Below are 13,025 nucleotides of genomic sequence, written 5' to 3' on the forward strand. Positions count from 1 at the left end.
TGGACAGTGTCTGTTAGCATGCATCAGTTAGCATGTGTTAGCACACGGCGGTGACGGCGGCTGATTTGGTGGTGTTGGCAGAGGGGGCGGAGCTTGGCGTGTGCAGCAGGCTGACAAACAGGAAGAGGGTGGAGGTGGGCAGGTAGACGCAGAGGAAGAGGACGACGTCTTCGCTGAGACAGAGGACGAAGCCGCTCTGCTCCGTCAGCACCCAGTCTACCAGCACCCCCACCAGCAGGTAGTACACCTGGAATTCCTGAAGGTCCTCCCACTCCTCTCCGTCCACCTCAGGCCCCGCCCCCACCTCCTCTGACAAGCTCGTCCGCCTGGCCACGCCCCCTCCACCGCTGTCACTCACCATGGGCTTCATCTCCGCCCCCTCCGACACCGCCTCCTTCACCCGGCTCCGCCCACGCTCCACTGCTCGCTCCAACCGCCGGCTGCTCTCGACGAACTCCTGCAGGGAGGGGGGCGGGGCAAAGACAGACAGGTGAGACAGGTGAGTGAGGACACTGCAGGTGCAGGTGGTGTTTGTTTCATGATTCATTTTAGTTCTGCAGGTGTTCAGCAGCTGTAGAGCGACAGCCAATCACAGTGAGCGATTGTACTCGGTGTAATCATCCAGTTCTCAGGTCTTTGTTCTGACTTCAATTCAAACTTTTACTCATCGTCTGTCGGTCAGTAAATGTTCTGGGCCCTGAATATATTTCAGAAATGTTCCATAAGTAGGAGCCAACAGGTCTGTCAGATCTGCAGGAGCTGCTCAGTTAGTGCCGTGTTTCAGCCTCAGTGCTGCCCCCTGCTGGAAGCAGCTGGAACCAGCAGCTCCCGATGGAGATCATAAAACACGACTGGCTTCAAAAAGAAGCTTAACTCTGGTGATCGACCGGTTATCGGCTGCAATGTTCAGCGCTTTCCAATAATCAATACTGTTTTTTTTTTTTTTTTACTAATCACAAAAATTGATTAATTTAAAAATCTGCTACTTTCTAGATCAAACTGATGTAGTTTAATAAACAGTCCTGCAGTAAATCCTCCTTTGGTTGTTGATTTCACAGTCACTGATATAAATGTGGTGAACAGACCAACAGAAACATCTGGACGCCACGCTCAGTGTCTGTATACAGCAGTGGTTTTGTGTTGGCGTGACGGTTCTAATATCGGTTATCGGTCTCTTTGATTACTAAAAAATCGACAGCGGCTCTGATGAATCCACATGAGTCGATCCTGCTCAGTCCTCCTCTGCCTTCGACTTTCATCCTGCACTTTAATGAGACGTTCTCTGTTTCTTACTCTGTGTTTTTATTCCGTCTCGTCTGAGGAGTTCGGTCCAGAACCAAAGACCCTCAGCTCTCTGAAACACGTCACGACTGAACGCTTCTTCTTCTACTGTCATCACAGTGTCAGTCAGACATTTAAAAACAACACCAGCTGACTCCAGGTGTGTGCAGGACGTCTCACCATCAGAGCTTTGTCCATGAAGAACTCCTTCCCCGGAGTGCCGTCGTTGTACTTGGTGTCGATGGCGAAGCAGAGGAAGAGGACGTCCACCACGATCTCAAAGATGGACAGGAAGCAGTGAGCCACCAGGAAGGAGAAGAGACACACGATGATGAGCGGCAGCAGCCACTCGGCGTAGTCCCGCTGGTAGTTCAGGAGGAGGACGCCGGCGAACGCCGTCGTCGTCACGATCAGGATCTGAGGACAGATTTAGACTGTTAGCTGTTCAGATCAATATCGTTTTCATCAATGGTCACCAGGCAACGATCAGTTCATCTAATAATCATAATCCACTGTGTGAGTACAAGGATAAACTACGTCACGACCTCTCCTTCAGAACCAGCTCCAGCTTCCAGAACCCCATCCAGTCCTGGTTTTATCGGGTGCAGGTCTGAGAGACCAGAGGACTCTGACAGTCAGGACTCATTAATTATATTTAATTATATTTTATACTCTGCACGAGGACAGTGTGTTGTCCTGGAGACAGACTTCCCTTCACAATAAAAGCCTCAGTGAGTCTCTCTGATCAGCACCTGAACACAGAGGCTGATCTGACTGACTCCACCATCGACTCTACTTTCTTCACTGGGCCTCTGGGACCAGAACCAGAACCAGAACCAGTTCAGACCTGGTAGGAAGTGAAGTCCACCTCACCTTCCCCAGGAAGAGCACGAAGTCTCCGATGGCGTTGATTGTGGCGACGCGCAGAGCATTTTCCACCAGGATCACGAAGGCGTCGCGCGCAGACGTGCAGAAACTGGTGCTGTTGATGGCTGTGGCTGCATATGCATTCTGGGAAATAAAAAGCCAGGTGAGACAGGTGAGACAGGTGAGGGCCTGATGTTTGAGAAGGGGAGGGGCTGTGTATTACCTGATTGAGATAGTTGAGGCACTTCTCCAAACACCACAGACAGCAGATACAAGTTTTCAGCAGACAGCGAGCACACGCGTTCTCCTGAAACACGTCACATGACACATCAACATGATGATGATGATGATGATGATGATGATGATGATGATGATGATGATGGTGTAAATAAAGTTTATCTGTACCTTTCCTTTGAGCTGGTTGTGGACGTACATGAGGATGAGTCTGGGGATCTTGACCAGAGTGATGATGAAGGATCCTTTAGCGACGGTGCCCAGGTGATACCGGACCAGCCTCAGGACTGAGGACAGGATCGGGGTCACCGGGAGCCGGTTCTTGTCCCTGAAACACAAAGTCCACATTGGTCCGGTTTGTTCCTCAGAGTTCCTGTTGGAGACTCTGACTCTTAATAAGAAGACCACATTTCCCATCAGCCCCCTGGTTTTCTGTCCCCCTCCTTCCCCTGCCCCCTCAGAGGATAAACATGGCGACTGTGATTCTTCCTGTTCAGACACCAACAGATTATTTCATCACTTAACTCTGATCAACTAAACTAAATTTAACAGGTGTGTTACAGGTAAGTACAGGTGTGTAAAAAGTGTGTGCAGGTGAGTGCAGGAGGACTCACCTGGTGAAGTAGTATGTGACCACGGCTCCGGCCACAGTCATCTGCTGACAGGCCAGGATAAACTCACTGATCCAGACCAGACCCACAGCGTGGTACCAGGTCAGGTACTGAAGAGGACCCGTCAGTCTGAACTCCGTCAGTCCCGTCTCCTCATTCTGGACCGGGTTTCCTGCAGGGCCACAGTGGACCAGGACCCAGAGGGGACAGAGGGAGACACAGCAGACGGTCAGGTGGATACTGAGCAGGTGAGTCTGCTGCCCAGCAGGGGGCAGAGTGTCGCTGTGGAGGAGGGACCGGACTCACCAGTGGTTCCCAGGAAGAGCAGGACCAGGATCCAGTAGATCCAGAAGAGCAGGAGGGCGAGGAAGGTGACGAAGGGCTGCAGGGTGAGGAGGGGGAGGTGGATGAAGACTTTTCCCGCCACGTGGAACAGAGCGATGGTCAGAGCCACTCGCTTCCTCATGAACAGCATCAGCAGCAGCAGGATGATCTGAAACACACAGACACCAGATGAAACCGTGTTCTGGAGGGTCCAGACCCGGGACCGGGTTTTCAGGGTCTCCGGGTCTTAAAGGATCATTCTGTCTCATCATCACAGAACCTTAAAGAGGATCAGAGACGCCGGGGGAAAGACACAGCAGCTGGTTTACGTACAGTGAAGACGGTGGCGGCGACGGCGTAGACGAGCAGCGCCTGTCCGCTGTCTCTGCTGACGTCCACCTCCTCCTTCACCTCCTTCGCCACCTTAGAGGAGGTGTCGTTCCCGTAGAGCCGGTGGTCGATGTAGAGCCACCAGAGGACGCTGGTCCCCGCTGACACGACAAACACACACAGTCACACTCAGATTCCTACACACACTGATTCAGTAGAAAAAGACGGAACAGGAAATGACCTCACCCAGGGATCCGAGGACGACCAGCGAGGTGAGGATCCAGACGAGGACGGCGGAGATGTACCGAATGATCACCATGAGGATCATGGAGAGGACTGACAGACAGAGGTCAGAGGTCAGAAAAACACAACACATTTAAATTTAAATCTGATTTACGATCGTCTCATCACTTCCTGTTTGCTTTTTGTTTGTTTCTACGGAAACCAGAGTCTGAAGACCAGATCTGATCCTCACCCAGAGCGAGCACACACAGCCCCACGATGATCTCTTTACTGGCGGCGACGCCGGCGATCAGTCGGTGCAGGACGCTGTTGTCGCCCACGAACGTCACCACGGCCTCGGCAAACTTCGCATAACAGGAAACATCCACCGGAGTGCAGCGGTTAAACACCGGCAACGGCTTACTGAGGAGAGAGGTCAGAGGTCAGAGAGGTCAGACACACAGAGGAAAGTGATTTAGAGGTCAGAGAGCAAAGAGGAGAGGTCAAAGGTTAAAGAGGTCAGAGGTCACAACACCTGGACGTACCTGGGTGGGACAGGAAGTTTGGGACACTTGGAGAACCTCTCAGGTAGACCTGGATATTTATGACCTGCCAACTCGTAGGAACACAGCTCAGAACCTGAAACACACACACACACAGGGACACAGCTGATGACATCATCCCTCTGTTTCAACCTCCTCAACCAATCACAGAGCTCCAACAGTCACTGACCGACCAATCAGAAGTTACACACCGTTTCTATTATTCTGTCTCATCATTAATCTCTTTATTCATGACTCACAACATCTTTCAAAATCATCTAATAAATATCATTTTTTTCTACATTATAATAAGACAAACTGATTTGGACGTCAGTTACCATGGCAACAGTCAAACAGTGAGGGCTTCATGTTTTACTTTTTCACTCCTCTGTCCTGACTGTGTGCTGTGCAGCTGTTGTCAATAAAGTTTTTCTGATTCAGACAGCTGCTGTTCATGAGACAGTCTGACTGAATATAAACAGACAGAAACATGAGGTCGTAGGTCACAGTGACTCTGACTCGGGGTCAAAGGTTAAAGACTGAATCAGCTGCTGGTTCAGGTGCGACACATGAACTGGCTCCTGTGTCCTTCTGTGACAGTGAGTCCTTTTATAAACAACATGGCCGCCGGAGGAGCAGTGAGGTCACATGACCAAACGTCTGTGTCACGTTTCAACAGTGAACTGAGTCACAGCTGATGAGGACAAACGGAGCAGAGTGGCACCAACCGCGCACACACACACACACACACACACACACACACACACACACACACACACACATACACACACACACACACACACACTAGCACTTAATACAGTGACAAAGGGAGCATTTAGGCCTGTGTGTGTGTGTGTGTGTGTGAGTGTGGACAGCACTGTACACTAACGCTGTGTCTGCAGACATGAAATCATCATCGTGACGTGATGGCAAGCGTCGGGCCAACTGCTGACATCACTGCTTCCTTTAGAACCAATCACACGCACACGTCCCGACCCTCTTCCTACAACAGGAGCCGTATTAATCACAACTGCTGAAAGTCTAAATATTAGACTGAAGTGAAAATTAAAAATTGAAAATTAATTATTGTTACAAAAATAATGTAAAACTAAAAAATCCTTCATTTTCACTCACAAACTTCAGTATAAAAGTATTTATGTTTAACTAGTTCAGACTGTAAAGGTCAGAGCTGCTCTCAGACACACACACACACACACACACACACACACACACACACACACACGCCTGCTAACATCCAGCAACAGCCTGCACGTAGTGTTCAGGGAACATCTGTAAACTGTAGCTACTCTCTCAACCTGTGAGAAACACTGTACGTAAAATGCTCCTGTGTCCTCCTCTGCTTCACAGCTGAGACCAGGATCTGTGTGTCACCACCACACACCAGTATCTGCACAAAACACCTTCACTTTTCTACTTAAGGTTGGTGTGTAGAATAACTTAAAAGGTTTCCTTAGTTAAGGAAAAATGTCAAGGCATTTGCAGCAAGAGAGATTTTACGGTAAAATTCTACTGTTTCCATGGCAACCTATATTATCTCACAAAGTTGGCAGAAGAAAAAAACGTCTTAAAGAAGTTTGTCGCTTTCTCTCCTCCAGTTGTTGTGATGGAAACTTCACCACAGTGTTGAGCAGACAGTCAGAGCACCTGACGCTCTCACAGCTGATCGATCCACATGAAATAATTCACCAATAATTGATTAGAAAGATCCCGCAGCATCAAACCACAGAGCGTCATTGACTGCAGACGAGCTGAAGACACAGTTGAGGAAAGAGGAGCAATCAGATCAAATCAATAAATCAATTCCTCTGGTTGAGGCTCCATCAAGTTCTTCTGATGGAGGAAAACTCTTCTTCATTCATCAACATAAACTCATGTTGTGGTTAAAACACAGTCAGAGCAACCTGCAGGTTTTTCCTTAGCTTGGTCTCTAAGTCTTCACTGACTCGAAGTGATTCCTTCAGTATCAGACTAACATCAGGAGGAAACCTTAAAAACTTACGTGACATTTAAGGAAACATTAAGGAGAAAACTTAAGGGTGTTTTAAGGAAATCTTAACTGTGCAACTGGCACCTGATCGTTACGACACTGAAATATTCTTCACATCCTGTGTTCAATAAAACCACATTCACCTCAGGTGTGTGTTCAGGTGTGTGTTCAGGTCTGAGGTGTGTGCTCAGGTCTGAGGTGTGTGTTCAGGTCTCAGGTGTGTGTTCAGGTCTCAGGTGTGTGTTCAGGTCTCATGTGTGTGTCAGGTCTGAGGTGTGTGTTCAGGTCTCATGTGTGTGTCAGGTCTGAGGTGTGTGTTCATGTCTCATGTGTGTGTTCAGGCCTGAGGTGTGTGTTCAGGTCTGAGGTGTGTGTTCAGGTCCGTGTTCAGGTCTCAGGTGTGTGTTGGGGGGGGGGGGTTCAGGTGTTTGGTCAGGTGTGTGTTCAGGTCTCAGGTTTGTGTTCAGGTGTGTTCAGGTGTGTGTTCAGGTCTCAGGTTTGTGTTCAGGTGTGTTCAGGTGTGTGTTCAGGTCTCAGGCTTGTGTTCAGGTGTGTGTTCAGGTGTGTGTTCAGGTCTCAGGTGTGTGTTCAGGTCTCAGGTTTGTGTTCAGGTGTGTTCAGGTGTGTGTTCAGGTCTCAGGTGTGTGTTCAGGTGTGTGTTCAGGTCTCAGGTGTGTGTTCAGGTGTGTGTTCAGGTCTCAGGTGTGTGTTCAGGTGTGTTCAGCTCCGTGTTCAGGTCTGTGACCATGTCTATTAAAGACCAGATCGTCATGTCTCTCTCCTGGTCCAGTCTCTCCTGACATCACCTGCTCAGGTGTGCTACGAGTCATGTGACATGAGTGATGACCTCACCGTTGAGCATGGCGAACCTCTTCAGGTCCTGGTAGGTCTTCAGCTCCTCGGTGGGACACAGAGACACACAAAGAGCCATGGACTTGATTTTCCTCTGAACGATGTCGATGTTACAGGGATCCAGGAAGAAGACAAACCTGCAGCAGACAGAAAGCACAGGGAGTCATTAAAGGTCACTAAAGGTCAAAGGACGGACAGGAGCCAATCAGGTTTAACGAGCTGCTCCTTCAGATTAAGAGCGTGCAGTCGTCACCTTCAGACAGCTCGTCTCAAAAACAAAAAACTGGTTCACAGTGACGTACCTGTTCTATAATGTAGAGCTGCAGCTAATCACTCTCATTATTGATCAATCTATTGATTCGTTTTTAATTAACTGACTCAAACATCTCTTCACACAGCAGAGACTCAGGTCTGAATTTTATTTTCCGTTACGATTTTGTCTTTCAACGATTATGAAAACAAGATAATCGAGATAAAACGAATATTGCGCCGCAAACAAATTTCATCCTCCGCGCACTTCCTGTTTTACGTCTCGACGTACGTGAGCGACGTACGTAAGCAACGTACGTAGGAGTGCGTCATCTAGAGTTGGTCCAGAATTTAATTTCCTGGGACTGAGTTACTGAGCGGGATATGTTGAATATATCTTACCAACATGTAGAATACATGTTTCAGAGTTTTCATTTATTTTTAGATACTGAATATATGTTTAGTAGCTTTCAGTAGGTTGTGGAAGTACACTAATGTTACAGCATAGTTGATCCTATTTATTTTTATACAATATATTTAATTGTATTTATTTAGATATTATATATTATTTTATTTATTAAAATTAATTTTAATTAATCTATTCTAAATGTATTTAAAGTTGAAGAAAGTCCACTGTTAAAAAGACAAAGTAATCCTGTTAAATAATCCTGATTATGACTTTTGCCATAATAATTAACCCTAGTCTGACAATACAAGACAAAAAACTGATCATCAACATATTGATTAATCAACTAATCATCGCAGCTGTTCTTTCAGAGCTGACGGGGAGTTCAGGGACTATTAAACACCGAGTGTCTTTATTCTCTGACAGAGCAGTGACTGATAATAAGACACAGGACACAGACTCCACAGGTAAAAGTTCAAACCGGACGAGCTGGTTTCTGCTGGGGGGGGGGGGGGGGGTTGGTGGGTCAGAGTAAAAACGAAGGTCAGAATGTGGAACGTGGGAGAGAAACAAAGACTCTGCAGAAATCCTCCTCCAGCTCCAAGAATCTGAGATCACACTGATCCTGAGACCACCAGTCCCCCGCCCACAGTCCACACACAGGTGAACACACACACACACACACACACACACACACACACACACACACACATTATTCATCCTACAGCTGGAAAACATGGGTGTGGCAGAAAGGCTCGATAGCACCCTCCCATCCCTGTTTAACCTACATGTATAAAAATCAATGGACACATGAAACATGTCAAGACTTACGAAAAGCCTCCAGCACCCGTAGTCTAAACCCAACAGGAAGGCCGCCATTTTTAATTTACTCTGCAATTTTAGTTCCATTTTTGTCATTTACAGGCAGTGGAAGTTAACAAGCTCCTGCTGGAGAATTAATCAGTCAATCAATCAATTAACCAATCAGAATGAATCACATCTGTCAACAACATTTGTCTCATTAACACCTTGACAGTGTTAAATTCACCATGTCACAGAAAGTTGTTATAACTTAAATAATAACCATGTCATGTAATAACATGATGCATGTATCTGTACTACAGTAATACTACAACAGTGCTTCAGTAATACTACACAAGTATCACAACAGTACTACAGTAATATTACCGTAATACTACAACAGTACTACAGCAATACTACATTAATACTACAGTGAGACTACAACTGTACTACAGCAATACTACATTAATACTACTGTGATACTTCAACAGTACCACAACAGCACTACAGTAATACTACAACAGTACTGCAGTAATACTAAAGTAATACTACAGTATGAAAGTACTACAGGAACACAGCTGAACTGGGACCAGCTGACACAGAGCTTGACATTAAGACAGTACTACATTTAAATTACTGCAGTACACAACAAAGACAACACCAGACTGTATACAAATACACAAATATACAAACAATACTACAGAAATATAAATACACAACCAGTACCAGGCCCACCACAAATATAACCACAAATATATACATATACAATAAAAACACCATGATACCTGCCAGTCACCACGGCGACCTGATATCAAACCAGACTTACTTCCTGTCGGTGTGGTCGAGGCCACTGAGCCTGACGCCTTCGATCTGTTCGTTGCGTTGACCGCAGGTGTTGCCGTAGCTGTCATATCCAAAGACGAGGCGAGCGGCGCCGCCGGTGACGATGGTGAAGCCGCAGATGCTGCCCTACATGACAGGAAAACACCAACCGTTAGTGAGGACGCGATAAACCCTGACCAATCACAAGATCCAAAATCAATCAATTAATATTCATTAACAGCAGGACGGGGGGTGTGGTTATATATACTGTATTATATATATATATATATATATATATATATGTAGAAATAACTGCTGAGTACTGATGTAATAACATAGTAATAACCACTGAATAATGATGTAATAAGTCCATGATGTGTCATAGAACAGTGAACGTTTTTCACAGCTGTCTTAACTACAACAAAGAACTGATGACTGAACTGAACTAAATGAAAAACTGTGCAAACATTAAAAACACGANAAAAAAACAAAAAATATATAATAACAGCAGGGGGGGGTGTGTGTATATATATACTGTATTATATATATATATATATATATATATATATATATATGTGTAGAAATAACTGCTGAGTACTGATGTAATAACATAGTAATAACCACTGAATAATGATGTAATAAGTCCATGATGTGTCATAGAACAGTGAACGTTTTTCACAGCTGTCTTAACTACAACAAAGAACTGATGACTGAACTGAACTAAATGAAAAACTGTGCAAACATTAAAAACACGAGAGACTAAAACTAAACTAAAAAACATTTTCTTCAAAGGTCTTAAACTAAATGAAGATGAGGAGTGAACGTGAACACAGCTGCTGAGTCCTAACATCCCCTCTGGATCTGTGTGAAGAGCTGCTGATACAACAATCACAGCACATCCACACAGTCATGTGAGGAGGGAGGAGAATATCCCTGCAGGACGTCGTCATCAAACACTGACACAAACTACAACCTTCATCTGTAGATTAATCTAAACATTTACCAACAAACTCACTTCAGTCACCTCTTCACCACAGTCCTGTTTCACTGCAGGAAGACGACCTGACCCTGCACTTCAACTGTTCCAGCCTTCAAGGACGTTCACACTTCAGCTCTATTCAGCATGTTTATAATGGGAGTCAATGAGAAACAGCTTCACGTCCTCTCCAACCTTCTCCACTCGGAACTTGTACTGCAGACTTTCAGCTACAGACGTCATCTACACCTCAACAGGTCACAGGACGCTGAAGTATTAAAGGACCGTTCAGCTTTTTGGTGTCTGTCACAGTTTAACTTTCAGGATGTTTTCAGTCCTGATCCTGGTCTTCAGCTCGCTAATCCCACAACTGTCCCCTCATACACACTTCATACATCAACATGATCAGGAGCGTGGCCTCGTTCTCAAGATGGAGATAAAAACACGAATGTCTCAGTCATTTTTTATCACAACCACACCTTCAGCAAAGTCTCCTGTAGGTCTACGGTTTTTGTGGTACGTCTAAACAACAGAGGAAGCTTTTTACTGCACTGCATCGGTCTGACAGCTGCCATTAACTTCACTGATTCACATTAAATATCTGTTCAAATTATCCAATATTTCACCAAGAGTCAGAGAAACGTCCAGAAACTGAATCCAGAGCAGTGAATCCTCTGACGACCCCTCAGATGTATCTGGTGAGGGGCCCGACCCCTAAATTATGAACCAGTGGACTGAACTCTCTGAGTCAGTGGCTCCCAACCTGCGAAGTTATTGCAGCTGGGCCCACGAATTATTTGCAAAAACAGTACAATTTCCATGAAAAGATGTAATTATAAAATAAGAAATAAAAAAATAAAAATAATGTCTGCAAATGGTTTAAAGCAAAGTTTAAAGCCGGACCACATTATGTACTGTATCTCAGTCTGAGCTGAAAGATCAGATCCACGGAAAAACTGGAGAATCAAAATGGAACAGAAAGAATTAAAAAGGAAAGAGAGTTAAGATTATCATTAAAATAAAACTGCTCTGAGAAGACATTATATGGTCTCCATTTTATTATGGGGTCAGATCTTCAATAGCCATGAGTGAGCACCATGAGTTGGAAAAGGTTGGTAACCGCTGGTCTAAGTCTATATGACATAGAGAGGGGGATAAAATAAAAATAATAAGAATAAGAAGAAGAAGAAGAAGAAGAAGAAGAAATATAATCCTAATAATAACAATAATAATAATAATGATAATAATAAGAAGAAGAATAGGAGGAAGAAGAAGAAAGGGACGAAGATGAAGATTCATAACAATAAGAAGAAGAAGAAGAAAGGAAAGAAGATTAATAATAATAATAATAATGATAATAATACTACTACTAATAATAAGAATCATTATTATAATAATGAGAAGAAGAAGAATCATGACAATAACCTATCAGCCACTACTTATACCTTTTATACAGTACAATTCGCTGAGAGTACTTCTCTAACTATATAACTACTGTAGTATTTCTACATTGTGATACAGGTACTTTTACTGTGAAGGATCTCCTCCACTGCTGCTGAGGTTCAGCAGAATGAGACACAAACACAGATATTACACTAGGTACCATGGTATCGTTGTAGTACTATCACAGTACTATCACAGTACTATGATCTAAACACACTGTGGTGATGATGGCGGGATTATTGTGGTTACCATGCCGACGCAGAAGACGGTGAAGAGCAGGAACCAGGGCAGGTCCGTGCAGCTCCGGTCCTCCAGCGGTCTCCATTCTCTCTTTGTCCTCTGAAACACACAAAAACACGGTCACACCGAGAGCAGCTCCGGGCCTGCGGGACCGGGCCGAGCCGAGCCGGTCTACACCCACACTCCGCCCGCTCCCGGCCTGTTAGCTCGGCTCGGCTCGGCTCGGTTTCATCACTAATCAGATCACACACAGCTGCACTGAACCGGAGCTCCGGGCCGGTTGTTTACGGGGAGCAGCAGACATGACGGTCCCGTTAACAGGCCCCAGTGACCCGCCTGTCCCCGGGAAGAGCTAATTGGATTACGGCTCCTGGCTCTAATCCCAGCTCGGCCCTCTCTGTTCCCTGGGACCGGTTTCCCTTTCACGGTGAAAAAATAAACACGCACCGGGCAGAGATGAAGGGCACCGGGGGTGGGGGGAGGAGGAGGGAGGAGGGAGGACGGGACCGGGCCGGGCCGGACCGGGCCGGGCCGGGCCGTGCTTACCTCCGCGCTACCGCAGCATCCCATTGCAGTCAGGGTGGACGTGCCCGGAGCCTCACGGAGCCTCACGGAGCCTCACGGAGCTTCAGCTCAGCAGCAGCGGGGTCTGCAGCCCGACAGGCGGGGGGGAGGACACGGACAGCCCCGCGCGCTCTGCCTGCATGCACTCACTGCGCAGCGGCGCGATCCCGGAGGCCGAGCCCGGAGCGGAGACGGTCCCGACGGTCAGACTGAGCGCTCCGGCCCGCTGAGCATGCTACTGTCGGTGCCTCCT

At 46.3% G+C, this 13,025-nt stretch overlaps 1 protein-coding gene across 1 annotated transcript in view; it reads right to left on the minus strand.

The window, feature by feature from the left end:
• LOC111235919 (choline transporter-like protein 1) overlaps positions 1 to 12,819 on the minus strand; it is a 14,484-nt gene extending 1,665 nt beyond the window's left edge. Inside the window, exons 1-15 of the mRNA XM_022764492.1 lie at positions 12,755 to 12,819; positions 12,218 to 12,307; positions 9,554 to 9,696; positions 7,272 to 7,408; positions 4,415 to 4,508; positions 4,123 to 4,292; positions 3,894 to 3,983; positions 3,651 to 3,808; positions 3,300 to 3,486; positions 2,997 to 3,165; positions 2,554 to 2,710; positions 2,372 to 2,455; positions 2,155 to 2,292; positions 1,462 to 1,698; positions 359 to 457 (exon numbers count right to left, since the gene is read on the minus strand). Coding sequence (XP_022620213.1) covers positions 359 to 457; positions 1,462 to 1,698; positions 2,155 to 2,292; positions 2,372 to 2,455; positions 2,554 to 2,710; positions 2,997 to 3,165; positions 3,300 to 3,486; positions 3,651 to 3,808; positions 3,894 to 3,983; positions 4,123 to 4,292; positions 4,415 to 4,508; positions 7,272 to 7,408; positions 9,554 to 9,696; positions 12,218 to 12,307; positions 12,755 to 12,778 — 1,977 coding nt within the window. The 5' untranslated portion in view covers positions 12,779 to 12,819. The remainder of the gene's footprint in view (positions 1 to 358; positions 458 to 1,461; positions 1,699 to 2,154; positions 2,293 to 2,371; positions 2,456 to 2,553; positions 2,711 to 2,996; positions 3,166 to 3,299; positions 3,487 to 3,650; positions 3,809 to 3,893; positions 3,984 to 4,122; positions 4,293 to 4,414; positions 4,509 to 7,271; positions 7,409 to 9,553; positions 9,697 to 12,217; positions 12,308 to 12,754) is intronic.
• Between the last annotated feature and the right edge of the window lie 206 nt (positions 12,820 to 13,025).

The sequence above is a fragment of the Seriola dumerili genome, unplaced genomic scaffold (assembly GCF_002260705.1).
Source record: "Seriola dumerili isolate Sdu_G_001 unplaced genomic scaffold, Sdu_1.0 BDQW01000544.1, whole genome shotgun sequence".
Classification (NCBI taxonomy): Eukaryota; Metazoa; Chordata; class Actinopteri; order Carangiformes; family Carangidae; genus Seriola; species Seriola dumerili.